The 24,563-nt window shown below is 42.8% G+C and overlaps 1 protein-coding gene across 30 annotated transcripts in view; it reads right to left on the bottom strand.

Moving 5' to 3' along the window:
- Positions 1–24,563, bottom strand: part of ANK3 (ankyrin 3) — a 1,059,766-nt gene that overhangs the window by 255,719 nt on the left and 779,484 nt on the right. For all 30 annotated transcript variants that reach the window (XM_075348673.1, XM_075348677.1, XM_075348666.1 and 27 more), the window contains 3 exons: positions 20,822–20,920; positions 10,075–10,173; positions 7,470–7,667 (listed from right to left, as the gene is read on the bottom strand). In XM_075348673.1, coding sequence (XP_075204788.1) covers positions 7,470–7,667; positions 10,075–10,173; positions 20,822–20,920 — 396 coding nt within the window. The remainder of the gene's footprint in view (positions 1–7,469; positions 7,668–10,074; positions 10,174–20,821; positions 20,921–24,563) is intronic.

Genomic DNA, 24,563 nt, shown 5'->3' with positions numbered 1-24,563 from the left:
GGGACAGAGCAACCGAGTCATCCACTGGCACTGGAACTACAGGGGCCTGAACCAGCCATCTGAGGGTCAAGAGTGAGTAGAGACTGTTAACTACAACCCACGGTGTGGCCGCCCTCATTAACGGCAAAAGTCTCCATCATACATCTCCCCGGGCTCAGCCCTAACTGTGGAGGGCCTACCACCATAGCTGCCATTACCACCAGCCCTATGGGTAACCAACTCAGCAGCGGCGGATTCCCCATATTAACCGCAACCTGCAGGTGGAGTCACACAAATGACTTTAACCTCCCCTGTAACTACGCCCCATTAAAAAAAAGCACCCATAGCATGGGACTGGGCAACAGCCACCAAAGTGACATTCCCCAGTAACACACCGCCCGTGACCGAATACCCAGTTCCCTGGGCGACACATGAAGGGATGTGGAGCCTCATACTGTGTAAGAGAGCTATGTTGGGGTCATCATCCTGTGTGTGGGGAACATCGTACTGTATTGGAATCACTGCGGGGGCATCAAACACTGTGGAAACGGGGGAGTATCATACTCATGATTTCTATGTATGCATCTGTTCATAAGTGTATGCATTTCCTGGGGAAAAAAACACAGTAAGGCCATGTGCACACATTGAGTATTTGGTGAGTTTTTCACTTCAGTATTTGTAGCCAAAACCAGGAGTGGGTAAAAAATACAGAAGTGGTGCCCGTGTGTCTATTATACTTTTCCTCTGATTGTTCCTCTCCTTCTGTTGGCTTATGAGTTATGACAGCAGTATATTTATCTTGTTAGAAATGGGGAGATTGTATGATACAGTAAATGTGCTGAAGTGATCTTGGTTCAAAACTTCAAGTCCCCAAATGGGACTAATAAAGAAAAACATATGCAAACAATATGGCCCGATTCATCAAAGGTGTATATTTCTGGATTAAAACATGAAATTGTGGGAAAAAAAGTCTCAACATTATTTGGCAAGTTTCGGATAGCTCTGCCAAAGTGGATGGAGCTGGGGCAGGCTAGAGCATGGTAATGCTCATTCGACAAAGTCATTAAATATTATGGTGTACCATACACTAGAAAAGTTACTTCAATAGATGCGCGCCACGTTAACAGATGCAGCATACGCCTCTTAATGAATTAGATGCATCTTGCGCCTCTATGCCCATCTAGAAGACTCCTCTCCTTCATCAGGAAACCCACCAAAAATGGTACCATTTGACCATTTTTGGTGGATTTCCTGATGAAGGAGAGGGGTTATCTCCGAAACGCGTAGAATAGACCACCCTGCATTGCTCTTATTTGGAATTAACTCTTTATTGGCACAGCAGCACGGACGTTTTTCCACTTTTTATCCTTTATTTTTCTTGCTTCCGCCTTTGGCACGTGGAGTCTGCAGCAGCTGATACATGCTTTAATACTGGTTGCGTGTCACACAACCATCCCAGGTGAGTGGTTTTCATTAACCCTTACTTTTGTTATCCTGGCAAGACCCTATATGCGCTTTTTATATCCACAGTTTTTTTTTACCATCTAGAAGACTAGTGCACGAAACACCAATCTGAAGGAATCGAGCCCTACATTTTTAAAGGGAATCTGTCAGTAGGTCAACCTTCTTAAGCCATCTATATGGCATGTGGGTGATAAGAAACCGAATAAAATGACACCTTGATATCTGTGATCCAATGTCTTATTCGAGAGAAATCCATGTTTTTCTTAATATTATGAGCTGTTAACCGCTATAGGCTGGACACTGATCTGCCAGAGAATCAGCCTCCAAAACTTAGTTTCATTGAAAGGGGCATGACCAGTGTAAAATATGTAATGACTGACAGTCTGCTCTCCTCATCTACATGTCTCACACTGGTATCGTCCCTTTCATGTATAATAATCTCTGGAGGTCGATTCTCATGCAGATCTGTGTCCAGCTCATAGATCTTAAGAGCTCATTTACATATTAAGAAAAATGTAGAATTCTCTGGAATAAGACATTGTAGTGCAGATATCAAGGTATCATTTTATTCAGCTTCCTATGAATTACATGCCCATATAGATGACTTAGGTAGACTGATACTTTTGATAGATTACACTTTTCCCAAAATGGAAAAAGGCACAACTTTAAAAAATAAAAGTCACCCATTCGGTATCACCGCATGCAGAATTATCTAAAGTAGTAAGGTATTAAAATATGAATCAAATATCGTAAATTATGAAATAAAAAAAGAAACATTCGAATTGGCTGCTTTTTGGACATTTTTAATGGTAGTAGTGGTATGGCTGTGTAGGCCTGTGTCCACCTCCTAAGGCCCCCTTCACACATCTGTGTCTCCGGTACGTGTAATGTCTGTTTTCACACGTACCCGAGACACAGGCACACATAGACCCATTAAAATCAATGGGTCTGCAAACACCTGCGTGTTTTCACATGGAATGTGGAGCATACGTGTGTCCGTGTGCTGCACACATAGACATGGACCGCATAGATGTGCTCCGTGTGACATCAGTGTGACACATACTGGAGAAAACCATGTTTGTGAAATAAAATTAATTTCTACACTCACCTTCTCCAGCAGCTGCTATCTCTGCCGCTGCTGTCACTTGCTTCCGGCCCCCGCTCATTATGCTCATCATATATTCACTGCACCGAGGACCGGAAGCAGCAGCAGCGCCGGAGACATCAGCACCATGGACAGGTAAGTATAAAAATCCATGCTGTCCGTGTGTTATGCAGATGTCACACAGATAGCACACTAACAGCACACGCTGAACACACACACGCACACACATAGGCACCTACACCACTGACCGCGCAAAACATTTTTGATTTTTACGGATGTATGAAAGACGCCTAAAAGATACCTTTGATCGGATGTGCCAGACAGAGATCTAGCATAAAAGACATATGCAGACCAGTCTGAAGGGGCACTATGGTTGCGCACCAATGCACTGCCAGCTTGATCTGCAAAGGGATACAATTATAGATTTCTTATGACTGGAACATTGGATCTCTACAAAAAAATCATTCTATTGGAGGACAAGTACCTTCTACAGCCATAACATTACTTCCATATGTAAAAACGAGCTGACTGGTTCCTTATGAGTGGGAAGCTCCAATGTAAAAGCATTACTATATGGGGTAGATTATCTCTGGAGACACAGAGTCCGATAGAGTCTGCAGCATTACATGGAGGCTATATATCTAAAGGACCATTATGCTGATATTACGCATTATATGTTCCCCTCTAAGTAGGGCAGAGATTGCCAACAGCCCAAAATATAGGTCAGAAATATTGAGCGTTATCTTGCGCACGTATCCACACACAGCAGTGCAGCAGACGGCTTGGCCTACAAAGCTGCGCGACTAGAAAGTTACTGAACGTGCTGTAATGTGCCATAGCTAAAAAGAAATCACGGTCGACAGACATAAATAATAAATCACATCCAGACGAGTGACTACAAGTCACCAAGAGGAGAGAGGAACGAGACAAGACGCACTGACTCGCATACAACTGGAATATTTTACGTTATTGAAGTTGGTGTCAAAATTTTTGATTTCAAAATGTAAAAATGTTCACTTGTTCCTAAGTGTTCAATGGATTTTCTTAAGAATTCTGGCAATCTTGGCTATTAGTGAGCTTGGCCTGTCACATGCTGTGTGTCCACAAATCTCTCTCTTCATCACATAGTGAGTGCAGCAAAGGCTCTAATATCTCCAGAACTTGGCATTAATGCAAACTGACACCCCTGCAAGTGCTGACTGTACAGAATATAACAAGGAACATTCGTGATGCAGCCAGCGCTCAATGATGTGTCAGTCTGTGCTAACAGCATCTGTGCCATAGTGACACTCCAACGTCAAGGTTATGTCCAACACACTGAACTGGTGAGAAACTATAACGCAGGCACCAATGTACATCTACCAGGGAAGAAAAGTCACAACATACCGCTAAAAGTGAGTGCAGGGTGACACTATTACATGTGCTCTGTGTTTCAACCCTATCACTTAGTATATTACATCAGTGCTGTAACATTACTACATTATCCCTGTACTGTGACATCACTGTGTGTATTATCCAATTACTGTGACATCACTGTGTATTATCCCTGTACTGTGACATCATGTGTTTATTATCATTGCACTGTGGTATCACTGTGTGTATGGGATAATAAACAGAGTAATGTCACAGTGCTGGGATAACACACACAGTGATGTCACAGTAAAGGGGTAATACACACAGCGATGTCACAGTACAGGGATAATACACACATTGATGTCACAGTAAAGGGGTAATACACACAGTGATGTTACAGTACAGAGATAATACACACATTGATGTCACAGTACAGGGATAATAAACACAGTGATGTCACAGTACAGGGATAATAAACACAGTGATGTCACAGTACAGGGATAATACTTGTTATGTGACATCACTGTGTGTATTATCCCTGTACTGTGACATCACTGTGTTTATTATCCTTGCACTGTGACATCACTGTGTGTATTATCCCTCTGCTGTGACATCACTGTGTGTATTATCCCTGTACTGTGACATCGCTGTGTGTATTATCCCTGTACTGTGACATCGCTGTGTGTATTTCCCCTGTACTGTGACATCACTGTGTGTATTACCCCTGTACTGTGACATCACTGTGTGTATTATCCTTGTACTGTAACATCACTGTGTTTATTATCCTTGCACTGTGACATCACTGTGTGTATTATCCCTGTACTGTGACATGACTGTATTTATTATCCCTGAACTGTGGCATCACTGTGTGTTTTTTTACCCCTGTGCTGTGACATCACTGTGTGTATTATCCCTGTACTGTGACATCACTGTGTGTATTATCCCTGTACTGTGACATCGCTGTGTGTATTTCCCCTGTACTGTGACATCACTGTGTGTATTACCCCTGTACTGTGACATCACTGTGTGTATTATCCTTGTACTGTAACATCACTGTGTTTATTATCCTTGCACTGTGACATCACTGTGTGTATTATCCCTGTACTGTGACATGACTGTATTTATTATCCCTGAACTGTGGCATCACTGTGTGTTTTTTTACCCCTGTGCTGTGACATCACTGTGTTTATTATCCCTGTACTGTGACATCACTGTGTGTATTATACCAGTACTGTGGCATCACTATGTGTATTACCCCTGTACTGTGACATCACTGTGTATTATCCCTGTACTGTGACATCACTGTGTTTATTATCATTGCACTGGGGCATCACTGTGTGTATGAGATAATAAGCAGAGTAATGTCACAGTGCTGGGATAATACACACAGTGATGTCACAGTACAGGGATAATACACAGTGATGTCACAGTACAGGGATAAAACACAGTGATGTCACAGTACAGGGATAATACACACAGTGATGTCACAGTACTTGGATAATACACACAGTGATGTCACAGTACAGGGACAATAAACAAAGGGATGTCACAGTACAGGGATAATACACATATTGTTGCCACAGTACTGGGATAATACACACAGTGATGTCACAGTACTGGGATAATACACACAGTGATGTCACAGTACTGGGATAATACACACAGTGATGTCACAGTAGAGGGATAAAAAACAGTGATGTCACAGTACAGGGGTATGCATACAAATCAGAGTGAAGAGGGGGTTAATGCCGCGCATCAGCCAAAATGAAGATGTAGCACGTTGATGTTATAAACGTATTCTTTTATTCCATCGGTCTACGCATTTCGAGGATATACCTCTTCTTCAGGACCAGTGCATCAACATAGTATCATGACATCAACGTGCTACATCTTCATTTTGGCTGATGCGCGGCATTAACCCCCTCTTCACTCTGATTTGTATGCACATCCATGTGGGGCTGCAGCAGACGCCTTCATCCTATGCTCTATCAGTGGTTGTGACTATCACAACCTTTTCAGGTGAGTGTATTTTTCCTGATCTACCTCACTGATCTGTTGGTATTACACTATCAGCGCTCCTTATTTTTCAGTTTATACAGTACAGGGGTAAAAATACACACAATGATGCCCCAATTCAGGGATAATACACACAGTGATGTCACAGTAGAGTGATAATACACACAGTGATGTCACATTACAGGAATAATACACACAGTGATGTCACAGTAGAGTGATAATACACACAGTGATGTCACATTACAGGAATAATACACACAGTGATGTCACAGTAGAGAGGTAATACACACAGTGATGTCACAGTACAGGGTTAATACACACAGTGATGTCACAATAGAGGGGTAATACACACAGTGATGTCACAGTACTTGGATAATAAACACAGTGATGTCACAGTACATGGGTAATACACACAGTGATGTCACAATAGAGGGGTAATACACACAGTGATGTCACAGTACTTGGATAATAAACTCTGTGATGTCACAGTACAGGGATAATAAACTCTGTGATGTCACAGTACTTGGATAATAAACACAGTGATGTCACAGTACAGGGATAATACACACAGTCACTGTATTGTGACATCACTGTGTTTATTATCCAAGTATTGTAACATCACAGAGTTTATTCTCCCTGTACTGTGACATCACTGTGTGTATTACTCCTTTACTGTGACATTACTGTGTGTATTATCCCAGTTATGTGACATCACTGTGTGTATTATCCCTGTACTGTGACATCGCTGTGTGTATTACTCCTTTACTGTGACATTACTGTGTGTATTATCCCAGTTATGTGACATCACTGTGTGTATTATCCCTGTACTGTGACATCACTGTGTTTTATCCCTGTACTGTGACATCACTATGCTTGTTATCACTGTACTGTGACATCACTGTGTGCGTTATACCAGTACTGTGACATCACTGTATTTTATCCCTATCCTGTGACATCACTGTGCTTGTTATCCCAGTACTGTGACATCACTGTGTGTGCTATCCCTGTACTGTTACATCACTGGGTTTGTTATCCCATACTGTGACATCACTGTTACAACTGCGGTGGACACCGGTTGTTTAGCTTTTGCATGACACTCTCCTAGATAGTTTTCCCTTAGCAGCATGTGAACTGAAGGTCAGTTGTACGACTGAAATGTCTTTAATGCTTTAACATCTGCTGCTTTTCTAAATAAATCACTGGAGTGACTGGTTACAACTTTTGTTAAATATAACATATGACAGATCAACAACTAGGAGTCCCAAAAATCGGTAAATTAATATGAGCACCTCCTTTTCCCACCAAAGCACAGGAAATAATCAAAAAACGCTCCGGAAAGCACCAAAAAACTCATGCATTTTTCTGGTGCATTTTTCTGCCACAAAGTGCGTGTTTTGGTGCAGAAAATTTCTACAACTAATCTGCAGCATGCGCACAAATACATATATATATATATATATATATATATATATATATATATATATATATATATATATATATATATATATATATATATATATAAAGAGAACAGTAAAAAATGAGCTGTACTCACCAGTGCTTTGGCGTTAGGATTGGCTTTCTTATCCAGTAGGACTTTAGCAACCTTGTAGTGGCCACAGTGTGCGGCAACGTGTAGTGCAGTTAGATAGTCATTGGTGACATCGTCTACAGGTACATTGTGCATCAGCAAGAGCTGGACACAGTTCAGGTGATCTCCTTGGGTTGCCATGTGCAATGGTGACAGTCCGTTCTGTAAACAAACAAGCAGGATGAATTACCGGTGGAGCAGACAGGTCAGAAAGAGCTTCCAATGCTCTCCTATTACTTGGAGATCCATGAAGGTTTGGCAAGTTTACTTGTTTGTAATGGCGGTATGTAACCCAACCCTTTTTACACTTTTACATTTTAATGAAAGACAGAAGTGTCCCTCATACATCTACTATTCTATTCTTGGTCTTCTGCACAAGTAGAATATTCTTGGTGAAAACCTGAAAATATTCACCATTTGTAAGGAGGTGGACTGGCTGCTGTCGCATTTCTTTCCCTGCAGACACCAATCGCGTACTATATTGTCATGTAGTGTAATGTGAATGGTGTTCGGCATCTTTTGTAAATATTGTGCTATGTGGATTGTGATGTGATGTAATGTGTAATGTATAGCACTTTTATAAGTAGTTGCCAGACTTTAGAGAAGGCAGGAAGTAGTTGTATTGGGACTAGTCCACAATGGGAGGGGTTAGCTCATAGTGAAAGACACGGTTCCCTTCTAAAAAAGTTAGTGAAAAACCAGTGAGTACCAAAAACGGCTGTATAGTCTGTAGGTCGTCAAGGATATATGCAGTGGCAGCAAAAGAAGAAAGGAGACCGAAGGGAGATAGCGTGAAGTGTGGACTGAGAAACAGAACGCTTGACAGCGCTGAGGATAGAGACTGGTCTTCTAACGAAGTAGCCCCAGGTAGAAGGGTCAGGTGGATGGGACTTTAGTGACAAGGCCCCAAGTCTAAAAGGTAACATGTCAGGATGGAGTCGTATGTAAACGGGGTTGACTTTCCAGGTCAGGGTCTCCCCAATCGTCTGAGAGCGCAAGGCTCTACTCTGACACTACCAGCAAACCCCCCATACTCCTCTACGAGGAGAAGAGACATGGATATGGAAGTGTCTGGCAGCACAAGGCTGTACTCTGGTAATAGTAACAGACCTGCTCCTCTATGAGAAGAATAAAAGTGGAACTGAATACAGGGAAAGTGACTGTCACAAATTGGACTCTTATGTTGGGCCGGGTTGTGCTGGGACTCACAGGAACAGTAAAATGGAAAATAACCCGGAGGGAGCTGAGAATGTGTCTGAAGATGTGTTGCAAAACTGCAATGTTATGTGACCGCTATCTCATGTATACAGTTGTTATGGAAGGACCGTTAAGTGTAGACTTCTTGATGAAACTGAACTGGTGGTCTCTTCGAAGAAGTGAGTTGTCATCTGGTCCTGACCAGCCGAGAACATCAGCAACATGCGGCCTACAAGGACATACAACCCACATGACACAAGATCACACACCCAGCCAGGACCGTGTCTTTCATGTAGAGTGCCCGGAGGCAATCCCTCCCTCGCTGACGACTGTTGCCCCACACCGCTGTATACATTCTTGCTGCTTTTTTGCTCCTGATCTCTTTCTCCTGTTTTCTTTTGTGGGTGCCAGTCGTCACTGTAAGATTGGTATTATATTCGCAAATCAGGAAGATTCGAATATGTGTTGCTTGCTATACTTTATACCTCCGAGACAGAAGTTAAATTGGCCCTGTAGGGAATTCCCTGACGTGCTGGACTATTGGATCCAATAATATCCCTATTTATCATAGGGATTTTCTTTAAACTCACTTCACATGTCGGTATAAACACACGTACTTGAGGCACGCTCCATTTTGACCATCTGTGTTTAGTTTTTTTTATCACTCATCTGTATGTACATTTTCAAAAACGTGTGTCATCCATGTGACATCTATGTGCTCTCCGTGTTTTTATGGTATGGATATAGAAAATGAAATTACAATGCTTTTTATACTTTAAATGTTAAACACGCACAGCACATGGACGGCACTTAGACGGCACACAGAGGCCATCCGTGTGCTGTACGTGTTTACACCGACCCATAGACTTGCATTGGCTATCAATACTGACAGAAAAAAATGGACATATCCTTGTGGTTCACATGGTCTATGAGAAAACCCGAACAAGTGAGCAGCACCATAGGTTACAATGTGTATGTGTAGCATCCATAGAAAAATCTCACACATATGGATGCCACATATACCGGAAACTCATTTGTGACCACTTCTTTCTGCTGATCAGTGGGGTGCAAAGATCAGACCTCACCGCTCACACCTATTATACCTATGATATTCCATATTCTTGAACTAGGTTTAGAAATATTGGGGAAAGTCAAGAAAGTGTACAATGAAAATAGTACAAATTATCCCCAATCCACTGGATTGTTATATAGATGTGCGTCTAACTGCTATGGCCCCCACAAACCCCCAGATCAGAGGACCCCTGCCCTCCATTCTCTGCCATTATAATGCCATTCCATACAAAGTCAGTGCCAAAAATAGTCAAATGCTGTACCTGGCAGTGCCAAAAGCTTTAGGAAATTAGCAACAAACCTTTGTTTTGGAAAGAATCGGGGCTCCTCTCTCCAGAAGCATTTCCACGACCTGTTCATGACCGCTGCGTGCTCCGCAGTGAAGAGGCGTCAGGCCATCCTGTAAAAAACAATACACTGCATAAATATTGTTCACTTTTCATTATTTTCTTCATTCTGCACTACACTGAGTTACAACCCACAATTGTTGTATCTGTATGAGGTTATTAACATTATTCCTTGCATGTCCCTTAAATATACATTTATTGTATTCTTGTACCACACTAGTTGTTACAGGATATACTTAAAATTATCTATTCCTTTATCATAGATGACACATACAGGAAATTTCATATATTTCATACTCAAGGAGAATAGTTTTCCCCTTAAAACCCACTATAGCTTCTCATAAGCCAGATCAGATCTCATACTTTGCACCGACGAGGGGCAATCACCCTGAAACATCATGTCTGCAAATTGGGGTTCTGATCTAATATAAATCCTAAGTCATATTGTTAAAAAGCCACTTTTGACTTTTAGGATTGCTACTTCCAATAGGTGGTGCCAGAGTTTGCCTCCTTCCTCCCTGAAGAGACAACTTGAATACTCTTGGCTATTACTGTACATGCATTATTTTTACAATAATAACATAATACCATCTCTATCCACTAAGTGGCAGTATTGCTACAAACAATAATATTACGCTATAAATATATACTCCCTTGAATCTGGTGCAAAGCATGAAGGTGGCAGAATTCACAGGATGTAGGCCAGAGATTTTCTTACTGGGCCTTAAAATCTAAGCATCAATAATATGTCTAATTTTAAAGAAAATTAATATTATAAATAGATTTGTATAGCATAAGGCGGAGGGGAACAGGGTTCTAGCACGGGCACTAAATACTATTGTGGCACAAGATTTCACCCCCAATCTCTATTGCACTGACCAGCAAGCTAAAATAGTATCTCTCCTCAGTCACCAGTTTTTATACAAAGTGATGCAGTTCAGATGAGCTTGTCATCTGCAGCTTGGCTTTTAATAGGCAGCGACTAAGATGCCAAAGCTCTGTGTATATAGTGAGCTTTGTTATCTTAGGCACTTCCTATGCAGATGACAAATACAGCTCTACTGCTGCACTCTGCATAGGCAGCAACTGAGATGACAGGCTGAGCAAAACTGTGCTGAATTCTGCACTGCACCTGTGCTGCACTGTGCTCGCCTGCAGACCTCTGCCTTACTATCACTTGCAGTTTTGTGAGAGGAGCCAGTGACCTGCCCCAAAAATTATTTATTTGTCCCAAATTTAAAAAAAAGTTTCCTTTAAATAAAGAAAAAAAAAGGCCTCCAACATAATACATTTTTACATACTTTTTCCAATTCTAACTAAGGCTAGGGTAAAAAAAAATAGTTTAAAAAACTGATATTTTTTTTAGAAAATAAAAGGTAATAAAAATATAGTCTGATTTCAGAAAAAAAGCTGTAAAAACTAAAGAGCCAAAGAACAATCTATGAATATATAGGTACCGTATTGTCTTAACATTCAAAGTGTGCTTGGACAATAACAGGTTCAATACTGGACTGGTGGAACGAATTTAGGGGAGTGATAATGACAGATAGATACAGTAATTAGATAGATAGATAGATAGATAGATAGATAGATAGATAGATAGATAAATAGATAGACAGAAGAAGATTAATATGGCTGGCGACCCTCTTTCAGAGCCAAATGTGGCTGGCGACAATCTGTCAGAGCTGAATGTGGCTATCGAGCCTTTTTCAGAGCTGAATATGGCTGGCGACTCTCTCAGAGCTGAATTTGGCTGGCAATCGTCTCTCAGAGCCGAATATGGCTGAAGACTAGAAATGAGCCACCCCCTAGAGTTCGAGTTTGAGTTCAGTTTGGTTCGTCGAACGTTCGACGAACCCCTTCGAACCCCATTGAAAACAATGGCAGGCAAACACAAACACATACAAACACATTATACAGTACATGTACACATACAGTTAATAAACATTGCCATTACACTTACAGGTCCACGCAACGCGTCCTGCACTCTGTCTCCCGCCGCTTTTCCTTCTGATAATCGCTGCGTCCTCCCGGTAACCAGCACTGATGATAGGACCTTCCGTGACGTCAAAATAGCATGTGACCAGTCACGTGTGTATTATCTCATTGGTTACAGACTGGTCACATGGCTAGACGTCATGCTAGGTCCTGTCAGTGCATCTCTCCGGTACGCGGTGCTCGTTCCAGCATCTCCGTGTACCCGCGAGATGCTCTGGCACATGGTCGGCTTCCTCGTTCCTGCATGTGGGTGCTCTTTACAGAGTCAGCCCACATGCAAGGACTGGCTGCCACAGCCAGTGAATGGCTGCACCGGGAATCACGTGATCGGAGCACCGTTGCTATAGTAACCGCCTGTCACCAGTGACATCACTGCTTACAGCCCGCAGCCTCTGCTCACTCACTGAGTGATTAGACTGCACGGGAGCAGCAGCATCTTTCTCCCATACAGTGCTGTCTGATGTAGCAGAGCTGCATGGGTTGAAGAGGAAAGAAGACAGAAGACCAGGATCGTGGAGGGCTGAGAGGAAGTAATAAACATGGAGTCTCTAAGTGTGTCTGTGTATTTATTTCTATTAAAACATTTTTTTCTGTGTGGTGTCTATTTTTTGTAACTCTTTATTGGAGATTCTTAATGGCCAAGTCAAACTTGCCTGACATTAAGAATCTCTGGCTTAATACTAGCTAGTAAAACAAAGCTAGTATTAACCCATTATTACCCAGCAAGCCACCCGGCTTCAGGGCTGCTGGAAGAGTTGGATACAACGCCAGATGATGACACTTCTATGAAAGCGCCAATTTTCTGGGGCGGCTGCGGACTGCAATTCGCAGCAGAGGGGCCCAGAAAGCTCGGGCCAACCTGTGCTGCGGATTCCAATCCCCAGCTGCCTAGTTGTACCTGGCTGGACACAAAAATGGGGTGAAGCCCATGGCGATTTTTTTTTTAATTATTTCATGAAATTCATGAAATAATTAAAAAAAGGGCTTCCCTATTTTTTTAGTTCCCAGCCGGGTACAAATAAGCAGCTGGGGGTTGGAGGCAGCCGTACCTGCCTGCTGTACCTGTCTAGCATACAAAAATATGGTGAAGCCCATGTCATTTTTTTGGTGGGCAAAAAACTCCTGCATACAGTCCTGGATGGAGTATGCTGAGCCTTGTAGTTCTGCAGCTGCTGTCTGATCTCCTGCATACACTAGTGAATGGAGCACGCTGAGCCTTGTAGTTCTGCAGCCGCTGTCTGCTCTCCTGCATACACTAGTGAATGGAGCATGCTGAGCCCTGTAGTTCTGCACCTGCTGTCTGCTTTCCTCCATAAAGACAGACAGCAGACAGCAGCTGCAGAACTACAAGGCTCAGTATACTCCATCCAGGACTGTATGCAGGAGTTTTTTTCCCCCCAAAAAAATTACGTGGTCTTCGCCATGTTTTTGTATGCTAGCCAGGTACAGCAGGCAGCTACGGGCTGCCCCCAACCCCCAGCTGCCTATTTGTACCCGGCTAGGAACCAAAAATATAGGGAATATATTACACATGGCCCCCATGAATTTCTAGTACAGATAAAAAAATACACAACACACAGAAAAATATTTTTATTAGAAATAAAACACAACACAATTAGTGACTCCATCTTTATTGAAATAAAGAACCCCCCCTCCGCAGTAATCCAGTAAAAAACAAACTACACACTTCTGTGCAGACTCCTGTCCAACAGCAGCAGCTGATAGTTTAGCTGGCTGCGCGGTAAAAAGCCGGCCTCACCGCTCGACTTTTAGTGTCAGCTGATGCCGTCAGGTGACCGCATCAGCTGATCATCGCCAGGTCTGAGAGAGAGGAAAGAGAGAGAAAAGAGAGGGAGAGAAGAGAGAGAGGGAGAGAAGAGAGAGAAGAGAGAAGAGAAGAGAGAGGGAGAGAGAAGAGAGAGATAAAAGAGAAGAGCGAGAGGGAGAGAGAGAGAGAAGAAAGAGAGAGAAGAGAGAGAGAAGAGGAGAGAACAGAGAGAGAGAGATGAGAGAGAAAGAGGAGAGAAAAGAGAGAGAAGAGGAGAGAAGAGGAGAGAAGAGAGAGAAGAGGAGAGGGAGAGAGAGAGAAGAGAGGGAGAGAGCGAGAGAAGAGAGAGGGAGAGAGAGAAGAGAGAGAAGAGAGAGAGGCAAGAGAAGAGAGAAAAGAGGAAAGAGGAGAGAGAGGAGAAAGAGAAAAAGAGAGAGAGAGAAAAAGATAGAGAATGAGAAAAAAAGAGAGAGAAAGAGAAAATGAGAGAAAAAGAGAAGAGAAAGAGAGAAAAAGAGAGAGACAGAGAGAGAGAGATGAGAGAGAGATGAGAGAGAAAGAAGAGAGAGAGAAGAGAAAGAGAAGAGAAAGGAGAGAGAGAAGAGAGAGAGAGGATAGAGAAGAGAGAGGAGAGAGCAATGCAGCCTCATTCCGTGAACTGCTCCAATTTTAGAGGTGTGGCCCGCGGCTCACAGCTGATGTCCGGCTCCTCCCCTCAGTGCATAATTAAATTAAATTATAATTATAAATAAATAACAATTATAATTTAAAATTAAAAATAAATTAAATTCTTTACCGGGGCGGCTGGGACTTAAACTCATGAACTAATGCTTCTTAGGCAGTAGCTCTAACCATTGAGCCACTGCCTCTAATGAGAAACATAGGAAGATTTGGTCATCTTGACCTCTGCATTGCAGAGTGAAGTCTCCGGTGACAGCACGGCTCACTTCAGGTGCTGCATGGAGAGGACACAGATCGCTCGTGTTCTACGGGGCTTCCTGTCATCTTCATGTAGCAGAGCTGACAGTGTTGTGTGGATTACTTCGGATCTGGATTATTGTTTGGAGATTAATAAAGAGGTAAATGAGGTGTTTTTTTGTCTTTTATTCCAAATAAAGGATTTTTTGTTGTGTGTGTTTCTTTACTTTCACTTACAGGTTCGCCGCACCAGGGCAATTCGGGATGAACTGGGTAGAGTCCCGGGACTGCCGTAATGGATGCAGCAATTCCGGGCGGCTGCCTGCTGATATTGTTAGGGTGGTGGGCTCCCCATAACGTGGCACTCCCCAGCCTGACAATACCAGCCTCCAGCTGTGTGGCTTTATCCTGGCTGGTATCAAAATTGGGGGGACCGCAGTTTTTTTTTAAAAAATTATTTATTTATTTATTTTACTGCACGATATAGACCCGCCCGCCGGCGGCTGTGATTGGTTGCAGTGAGACAGCTGTCACTCATCGTGGGGGCGTGTCTGACTGCAACCAATCATGGGCGCTGGTGGGTGGGGAAGGCACGGAATACCTGATTGAATAATAAAGCGGCAGCCATTTTCAAAAGAGGAAAAGCCGCCAGAGATTTGTGACAGCCGTGCAGCGAGGCGCCCGTGATCGGTGAGTAGGAAAGAGAGAGGGATTGTGCTGGGGACGCAGGATGCATGCAGATACACAACGTGCGCACATACTTAGTGTGAAAAGCCACACTTTTGGTGATCGAACCGTTCTTGTACGTAACTCGAACAGCCAAACTTTAAGCAAATCATTCGAGTTCGTTCGTTCGACTCGAACATCGCTCAACTCTACTGAAAACCCTCTCTCAGAGGTGAATGAGGCTGGCAATCCTCTCTCAGAGCCGAATATGGCTGAAGACCCTCTCTCAGAGCTGAATCTAGCTGACGACCTGCTGCAGAGCTGAATGTAACTGGTGACCCTTTCTCAGAGCTGAATGTGGTTGGCGATCCTCTCTCAGAGCCGAAAATGGCTGGCAACCCTCTTTCTGAGCCGAATGTGGCTGGCGACCCTTTCTCAGAGCCGAAAATGGCTGCCAACCTTCTCTCTGAGCCATATATGGCTGGCAACCTTCTCTCAGAGCTGAATGTGGTTGGCGACCCACTAACAGAGCTGAACGTGGCTGGCGACTCTCTCAAAGTGCTGAATGTGGCTGGGGACCCTTTCTCAGAGGTGAATGTGGCTGGCGACCCTCTCTAAGAGCCGCATATAGCTTGCTACCCTGTCGAAGAGCCGAATATGGCTCGCGACCCTCTCTCAGAGCTGAATGTGCCTGGTGACCCTCTCTCAGAGCTGACTGTGGCTGCTAACCCTCTCTCAGAGCCAAATATGGCTTGCGACCCTCTCAGAGCCGAATGTGGCTGGTGACCCTCTCTCAGAGCTGAATGCGGCTCGCGACCCTCTCTCAGAGTCGAATATGGCTGGCAACCCTCTCAGAGCTTAATGTGGCTCTCAAGGTCAGAAAGGCAGACTGTAAGTCAGTTTGGGAAGGGTCCCCTCCCCTCTGTACCAGTCTGTTGATTGTAATGTATATATCTGTATTTTGTATGTAAACCCTCTTTTTATGTACAGCACCATGGAACTAATTGTGCTTTAAAATAAATAATAATAAATACAAATATGAGATAGATAGGTAGGTAGATAGATAGATAGATATGGGATAGATACATATGTAACATAACCTTCACATATTTCACATGACCTTGCATAGATATTACAGACTGTATCTTGTTTTTATTTTTTTATCGCTCTGTAGCATCCATTTGCACATATGTAATAAGACAGCTTTTGACTAATGTCAGCCCCTGGTAATGAACCTTGTAGAGTCTCTAGTCAGTGTCTGTAAGCCTCCAGGGCCATAGCATGCTGCCACTGCTGCACTAAGAGGGCTGGAAGGATCCCCATGGCAGAAGGGTCTTATTAAATATATAAACGGTTAACATCTGTAAAGAAATCACTTTCAGCTATTTATACTTTGGGTAAAAGGCCTAAAAACCTGCAAGACACTACTCTGGTCCAGCTCCGGGGATCCTCGGGAGCGGCTGAGATTTCTCTGGCTTCTGTGTAATGTAAGCCAACGACTATGACATTAAGATGTTTCCTTGTATCCAGAAAATCATGACCGATCAAAAGATTTGTTCAGTATAGTAAGGAAAGACACTAATTATGGTGATTCTTACTGGCTCTCGAGTCATGGTGGTAATGCAGGACTTGACATTTAGGTTCTATCTATTCTTTACCCATTTAATTGGAAATTCACCATCATTTTATGAAGGGTCCTGGATAGGATATGTGCACATGCCTGCTAGGGTGTATATATTTTCACAAATAGAGTTATTTAAATAGATTTGTACAGCACGAAGAGCAAGATCACGTCAGGAAGGGAAGAAATCTAGTCTCACAGGTGATATCTCACCTCTCGGTCTCTTTGTGCCGGTCAGGTAATATATAATGCATAAAGCATAAGACTGGATTCTCTCCAAAAAAATCAATACTGCAGCATCAGCTTTACGTAAGACATGATGCGTGAGTTATAGGCTAAATGCATATTCAGCATCACCGCCAGAGATGTTTCTGCCTTCCGGACGCTCTCATTAAAATGTATGATATCTGTGTGGCTTTCTCAGGCTCTCAAGAGCTGCGAATACTCTGAAGATACTTTGTTTAACAGACTTTCAAGTGTTTTCCCCTATAAGTAATGTTTCTAAGTGATATGCAGCAAGGTAGATCTGTCCTGAATTTTGGAGATCATGGGGCCTGACTCATCATGTGCACTTCTTTAAGTCCCTTTTATTGTCTTGTGGTATTCATTCATGGTTTTGTACCACATTATGGCAACTGTGGTTTATGAATTTTGAAGAAAATCAAAAAAGCTCTTTAGTTTTGTATTAAACCTTTTTTGCAACTTTTTAGAGCAATAAGTCACATGTTCTGCTAAAATGTCGCAAAATTTGTGCAAAAATTATGGCAGTACATAAAATCACTTCAATGCTACCACTTTTTATAATGTTACAATTGATGACTCAGAAGAAAACAAACTCTGCCCAGAATGGTGAAGATAAAAAAAAAACAACTAGGCGAACACCTATCAAATGGACTTTAAAAATGGTGCAGGTTAAAAAAAGAATAAGGCACAAATACAAAATAGCCAAAAAACATCAAAAAGGTAGAGCAAAAAAGGCACAAAGGCAATAATGAATTAGGGCCGTAGAATTTTTCCGCTACATTTGACCTGATCCTGGCACGTACACTGGATGGATCCATAGGGATGATTTAGACAACTTATGGCAAACGATTGTTCTTCAGACATGTGTTTCGAGGGTATATAATGGTATACTCTTCTTCAACTTCACAAGGAATTTCAGTAGAGATTAGAGATGAGCGGATCGCTTCACGCAATCCCTGTCCAAGTCAGTGTTCTCTGGCTGTTGACAGGAGGTTTGCGAATTTCCTCCAAAATCCAAGGCTCGTTTTATGATTGGCCGGGTTGGCAAGATATCACCTTTGTGCTACATGGATCATGTCACTACAGGCCGGCGCCTCAAACTCAGCCACTCACTTTAGTGACATAACTTACTCCTCCTGGAAAGTGCCCCAGTCTTTGATCAGAGTACATCTTTCCTGGAGGGTCACAGCAGTTGTAGGATGCACTTAATTCATTAAGTGGCATGTGCCTCATCATATATTTGGTGCATCTTATTCCAGCGTCATGTACAACGTCAGTCTTAAGGAATTGGGGCCTGTGTATATAATATGTTTAATTTTAATGGGATCCTATGGGCATTATACAGATGTGTTCTTTCTTACCTTTTCCCCTGGGCTCAAGATAAGTGGCACCTGATAAGCAGCTTTAAAAAAACAACAACCTGATATCGCCATACTATAGGTGTCTATACATGACCTTCCAGGGGCTTTGATGTAAATTACAACCTTTCAAGGAATCTCAAATTTTAAAATAGTACAGTTTGGAATTTTTAGTGCAGTGTGTGACGACATGGACTTTGTCAGTGCCTAGCATGGGTTAAATTTCTTAAAATTCAGTCAGACATGAAGATAGTTTGTTTATAGATGGGGGATAAGCCCCTCATTGTTTTTACAAGACTCTTGTTACATGCTACCAATCTAGGATCTGCGGATCCGATTGGCAAGCCATAGCTGAACCTGGATTATAACACTACATGGACTTCAGCATCGAATGCAAGTATTCGGCTGTGATATCAAGGACTACCTAAGGAAGGAATCCAGCTTGGGACAATACAGTCACCGGACTACAGACTTTGCGGACCTCAGCCAGCTTCCTAAATCTGGCGTTATTCCATTCTCGGTGGGAGCCCGCCAATAGCGGGGTGCTGCTGGATTGGAGTAAGTAGCCCTGGAAGCTCTGAGGCACGGACATTCTAATCCCAGGTGAGCCAGCGGAAGGGTGAGAAACTGTCGCCGGTTACATTCTGTGGTTTTCCTGGTTATGTGCTATGTGCCGTTAATTGTTTGGGGATCCAATAAAGTCTTAATATTGTGATTCCCTCACCCTGTGTTGTCTGAGTAGTGTTCCGCTCACAGTTAAGGAGGTCTGGCATCAGTTGGGATGAGCCCTGGGCCACGCTGTCTTTCTAAAGGAGGCCGGGCCAGCAGACAAGAGCACCCACTGACCCCCATGTCTCTACACAGTGCACATCTTATAATACATGCCATTTTTGAGTTGAGCTGGCTTTCTTGTTTTTTCTTCATTGAATTGGTCTCCACCTTGCTGTGCACCTCAATTTGGTTTGTTTTTCCACCTATCTTGATTTTGGCAATTGGTGGCTGTTCACATTCAGCCATCAAGCCCTGTCCACAAGCTATTTAATTCATGCAGCATTTGCTTGGGCCTGTCCCGCCCACAGCCATGATTCAGTCTTGGGTAAGGGATTGAAAAGCACCAGGTAAGTGCTGCTATAAACAGTTCTACTTTTTCATATGTGAGGCCGTAAGGCACATTTTAAATAAAAATGTTTTGGAGTAGGACTGCTGAACAAATTCAAATTTTTGACAAAAATCTCAAATTTTAAAATAGTACAGTTTGGAATTTTTAGTGCAGTCCACATCTTATAATACGTGCCATTTTTGAGTTGAGCTGGCTTTCTTGTTTTAACCTTCCAAGGAATGTTGCAATAATTGTATGAAATATTATTTTTAAAAAAGTTAATGCAAGTTGGGGAAAAATGAGGGTGGACTCATCTGCATGCCACTGTATGGCACACATTAGCATTTGCTGGGGCATTATGTTTGGGGGATACAATGAAAGATCTCCCCTCTGTATTTGCAGTAAATGCAGAATGCGGAAACCCATCATACACATTAGATGGCTGTCGGCAGAATGATGATTCACCTGATTTTTCGGCTGACAGTTATCTCGGCTGGTTCTCCCATACACAGAAGCACTCATTCGACCAAGCGCTCTTGGGTTCTCTGTGAGAAAACTGGCACTAGACACATCTGGTGGTGGCTTCTCTTCAGAAGACTGTATGATCGGCAGTCAGATATTGGACATGCTGGATCGATATTTCCTGGAACAATCAGTTGTCCAGATCTCCCATACACAACAGACTGTCTACCAAATATATCACTATTGGCTGACATTAGTCTAATGTGTATTAGGAGCTTAAGTGACCATAGTCCGAGAGTCAGAAGGAACAGCTCGAAGCTCCTGGGGGACAGCGTAAAACAGGTGCCAACACCTTTCACTCTTGTTTAACATTCACAGGTTGCTTATAGCACTCTTGTCCCCAATTATGTCAGAAAGGCCCCATCAACCAAAACTATATTTGCCTAGTTTTAGTTTAATAATTGGAAAATAATCTTTGCTAAACCATAGAAGATGTCCAGTGGAAGTCCAATGTCACAGACTAATACCATCTTATACCATAATTTGATAGGCTCTAAATGTGACTTACCCTAGTTTTGGCATCAATTTTGGATCCTCGATCAAGAAGAAGTTTCACCATGTTACCATTGCCTCTCTTGGAAGCCACATGTAAGGGAGTAATGTCGTTCTAGGAGATACAAATGCACAAGACAAGTCATGAATGTAAAGTCAAGGTAGATACAGTGTAATACATTGGTTACACTACAGGTAGTAAATTCACCCGCCCCAGAGAGGACAAAGTGTTAAACCCTGGTCTCATGTTCTCAGAAAGATCATATAGAAGTCGCCTCATGCCCTACACATGGGAGAAGGTAATTTACTACAGGAACTATTGCCAAGTAACACGAAGATCTAATGAAGACATGGAACCCTACAGACTTACTGCACTTTTATGAAACTTATAGGGTTTTCAGGGATTAATTAGATTTATGAGGGTGAAATTCCCCCAACTGCTGCCAATCAGTTGAATGGTGGCCCAGTTGAGAGCCAGAGGCCTTCAGTTAGCTAATCAGCACAATTACTGGGAATCTGACCCTCGGCGAACTAACATTAATGGCCTCTCTTTGGAATAGGCCATGAACAATTAAATAGTAACTACACTTTTCTTTATGTATTACATAAATCAGTACAATTGAAGAGAAGAAACTAAATAATATATCTTATTAGAAAAAATGCCCCCCTCCCCACTTATAAGTCATTTCTTCTCTCCTATACTGAACATTCTCAAAAACTGCTCAAATCTGTCTACAGATCTGTCTGCAGGGCTCAAAGTATACTAATTGGTTATAAAACAAAAGCAGAAAGGTAAAAAGAGAATCTAGTGCAGGGGAAAAACTGCTAAAAATCGGTGACAAATCATGTAATGGTCAGAAATAGTATTAATCGCCATGTATATTCAGATGACAGCGATTTACCACAATTTCTATGCAAAAAAAGCTTCATGTCAATCATAGTCTACAGGAGATGGATTGTGTATGGACCTGGAGAAAGGAAAGCGATAGTAAGCTTCCTGACTTCTGACTTGTTGCTCAGGCCGCAGCATAAATCGTCACGTTCTAATGCACCAGACATTAATATATATTAATCAGATTATTTGTGATGTTTTAATCTAAGCGCTACAGTTAGATCCACAAGTCTTGTTATGTTTGCAGTTACACAACATATTCTCTGAACTATACACTTTTCATGAATGTTTAATAAAGACAAACCAGCTGCAGTGCGGAATATTGCTGCACGTTTTCCTTTAGGTGCATTACTTCTGCTCTACTTATTGCATATTAGACTTTTCTCACCCAAACTGACCCAGAGTTTGGGAACTTATATCCACACTTTACAGTGTTGCTGTGACATGAATGTTATTTTATTCCTACATCAAAAAGACCTTCTTCACAACTTTTAAAGGTTGTAATTTTGTAGGAGGCAATCACCTGGTGCAATTTCTCCTTCATTAGGCAACTATTTGGGTTTCCCATAGACTTACATTGCGCATCAAATATTCGCAAATAGTCGAATAGCGGCGACCTATTCGTCAAATATGGGCGTAGCCGAATATTTGAGATATTCGATCATCCCTATTTATAACAATGCAAAGTATCCATCCTCCAGAAGGAAGAAAACTGTCATGTAAGTCAATATCTAACGCATTAAGTAGCCTTGGAATTGGCTAAAGCATAGATACCCATCTGTAGACAGCTGTTTCAGGGATTCTTGTTCTTCGTCAGTACAAAGCAGGGTATTATTTGGCTGACTGAAAAGCCATTGACACATCTCTTGCCAATAGTCACAAAATAATCTCAGGAACTGGGTCACAAGGGGCACGACTTACTAAAGCCATGTTCAAAAGTGGAAATTTGGGTATATTCCTAGGTAGGAATGGAACTTAAAGAGGGTCTGTCACTGGGTAAAAAGTAAGCAGGTTTTGCCCTTAGTTTATTCCTGCTGCACCGTGGAGTATTCTGCTTTTTCCTTTATTAAAATCAGCAGTATGGTTCCAAAGATACGAGCCTTTTTATTTAGTGCTAATTTTTATGATCTTTACTAGAGATGAGTGAACCCGAGGTTCGGTGTTCGGTGTTAGTATCAAACACAGACTTTACAACAAAAATATAGCTCGGGTACGGAGTTCGGGTACTTTACATATGCAAACCACTCACAGGAGCATCGCTGTGCTCAGGTACACTCGGTGCTCAGCCCACTTGCAGTGTTTGATCGGCTCACACGTAGGGTAACAACAGCGTGATCAGATATAGTTTGCACCCAAAAAAATGGAAAAACCTCGCCCACCTGCCCCCCGTAAGTGCTCTGTTTATGGCTGGCTACATGTGGGAGGAGACCAAACTGCCTAATTAGTGACTTCAATTGGGATTCAGGTGAAGTTCGGTTCCCAAACCGAACTTTATCTAAAGTCTGGCTGAACCGGCCGTACCCGAACTTCCACGGGTCCGCTGATCTCTAGTCTTTACCAAGAGGGCATGGTTCAGAGGGTAAAAATGTAGATCAGCAACACAACCCCATAAAATCCTTTGAGAAATGACAACTTGTGCAAGTGCTGAAATAAGCCCAGATAATAGTATTATACTGTGGAACCATTTTTTTTTATTATTTTTTTTTTTACAAATTACAGATTACAATATTTTACTTGTATTCTCCTATACATCTTCTTTGTGAGGTTGGGAGCATATGGAGATGTCATTTTGCAGGTACATCTACTCTTATCATTGTACGGCCACTGTCACACAGGCTGGGGGCGCTTCTGACTGCAATCAATCACAGACGCTGGTGCACTGGGTAAGCAGTGAATATGCATGAGTCTAATAAGCGGCTACGGAAGTAGGAGGGGCCGCGGGAGCAGGTACGGTTGAGCCTAGAATGTATGGGCTTCTTCCAGGTTTGTGGGCGTGACCAGCTTGGTTATTGGGCGTGACCAGCTTGGTTAGTGGGCGTGACTAGCTTGGTTAGTGAGCTTGGCGATGTTTTCTCCTTTCCACTATATCATGCTTCGCCCCATGCCCCGATATGATAGGGGTATGTTGAAATGACGTCATACTTGGAAGGACCCATACACTCTAGCATCTACCGAGCAGGTACAGCGATGCTGGAGACTGGTAAGTATAGCGCGTTTTTTTTACTTCTTTTTTTTTTTCTTTCTACCTTTTTTTTTTTTGTCGGATCCAGGTCAATCCCGCCCCAGCCCAGCACTCAGGTACTTTTGAACACTTGCTGGTCTTGACATCACAGAAAAAATGCTGTAAAAACGCCACAAAAACACCACAAAAACCGCACCAAAACCGCAGATGACTATCAGGAAACATCAGGACTATCAGGAAACATCCTGCCACAAGATCAGGGTTTGGTTAGGAAAAAAACACTGCAAAAACGTCCTGTGTGAACATAGCCTTACACTTCCCACGTGTGTCATCATTTATCTTCAGTGGACTCTTAGGGGTACTTTGCATGCTGCTACAATCGCTAGCCGATTGTAGCAATGCCGAGCGCGATAGTCCCCGCCCCCGTCGCAGATGCGATATCTTGTGATAGCTGCCGTAGCGAACATTATCGCTACGGCAGCTTCACACGCACTTACCTGCCCTGCGACATCGCTCTGGCCGGCGACCCGCCTTCTTCCTAAGGGGGTGGGTCGTGCCCAGTCACAGCGACGTCACACGGCAGGCGGCCAATAGAAGCCGAGGGGCGGAGATGAGTCGGACGTAAACATCCCGCCCACCTCCTTCCCTCCTCATTGCAGGCGGGACACAGGTAAGGTGATGTTC

This window comes from Anomaloglossus baeobatrachus, chromosome 5, assembly GCF_048569485.1.
Source record: "Anomaloglossus baeobatrachus isolate aAnoBae1 chromosome 5, aAnoBae1.hap1, whole genome shotgun sequence".
Classification (NCBI taxonomy): Eukaryota; Metazoa; Chordata; class Amphibia; order Anura; family Aromobatidae; genus Anomaloglossus; species Anomaloglossus baeobatrachus.
This window is presented reverse-complemented; position numbering and strand designations above follow the sequence as displayed.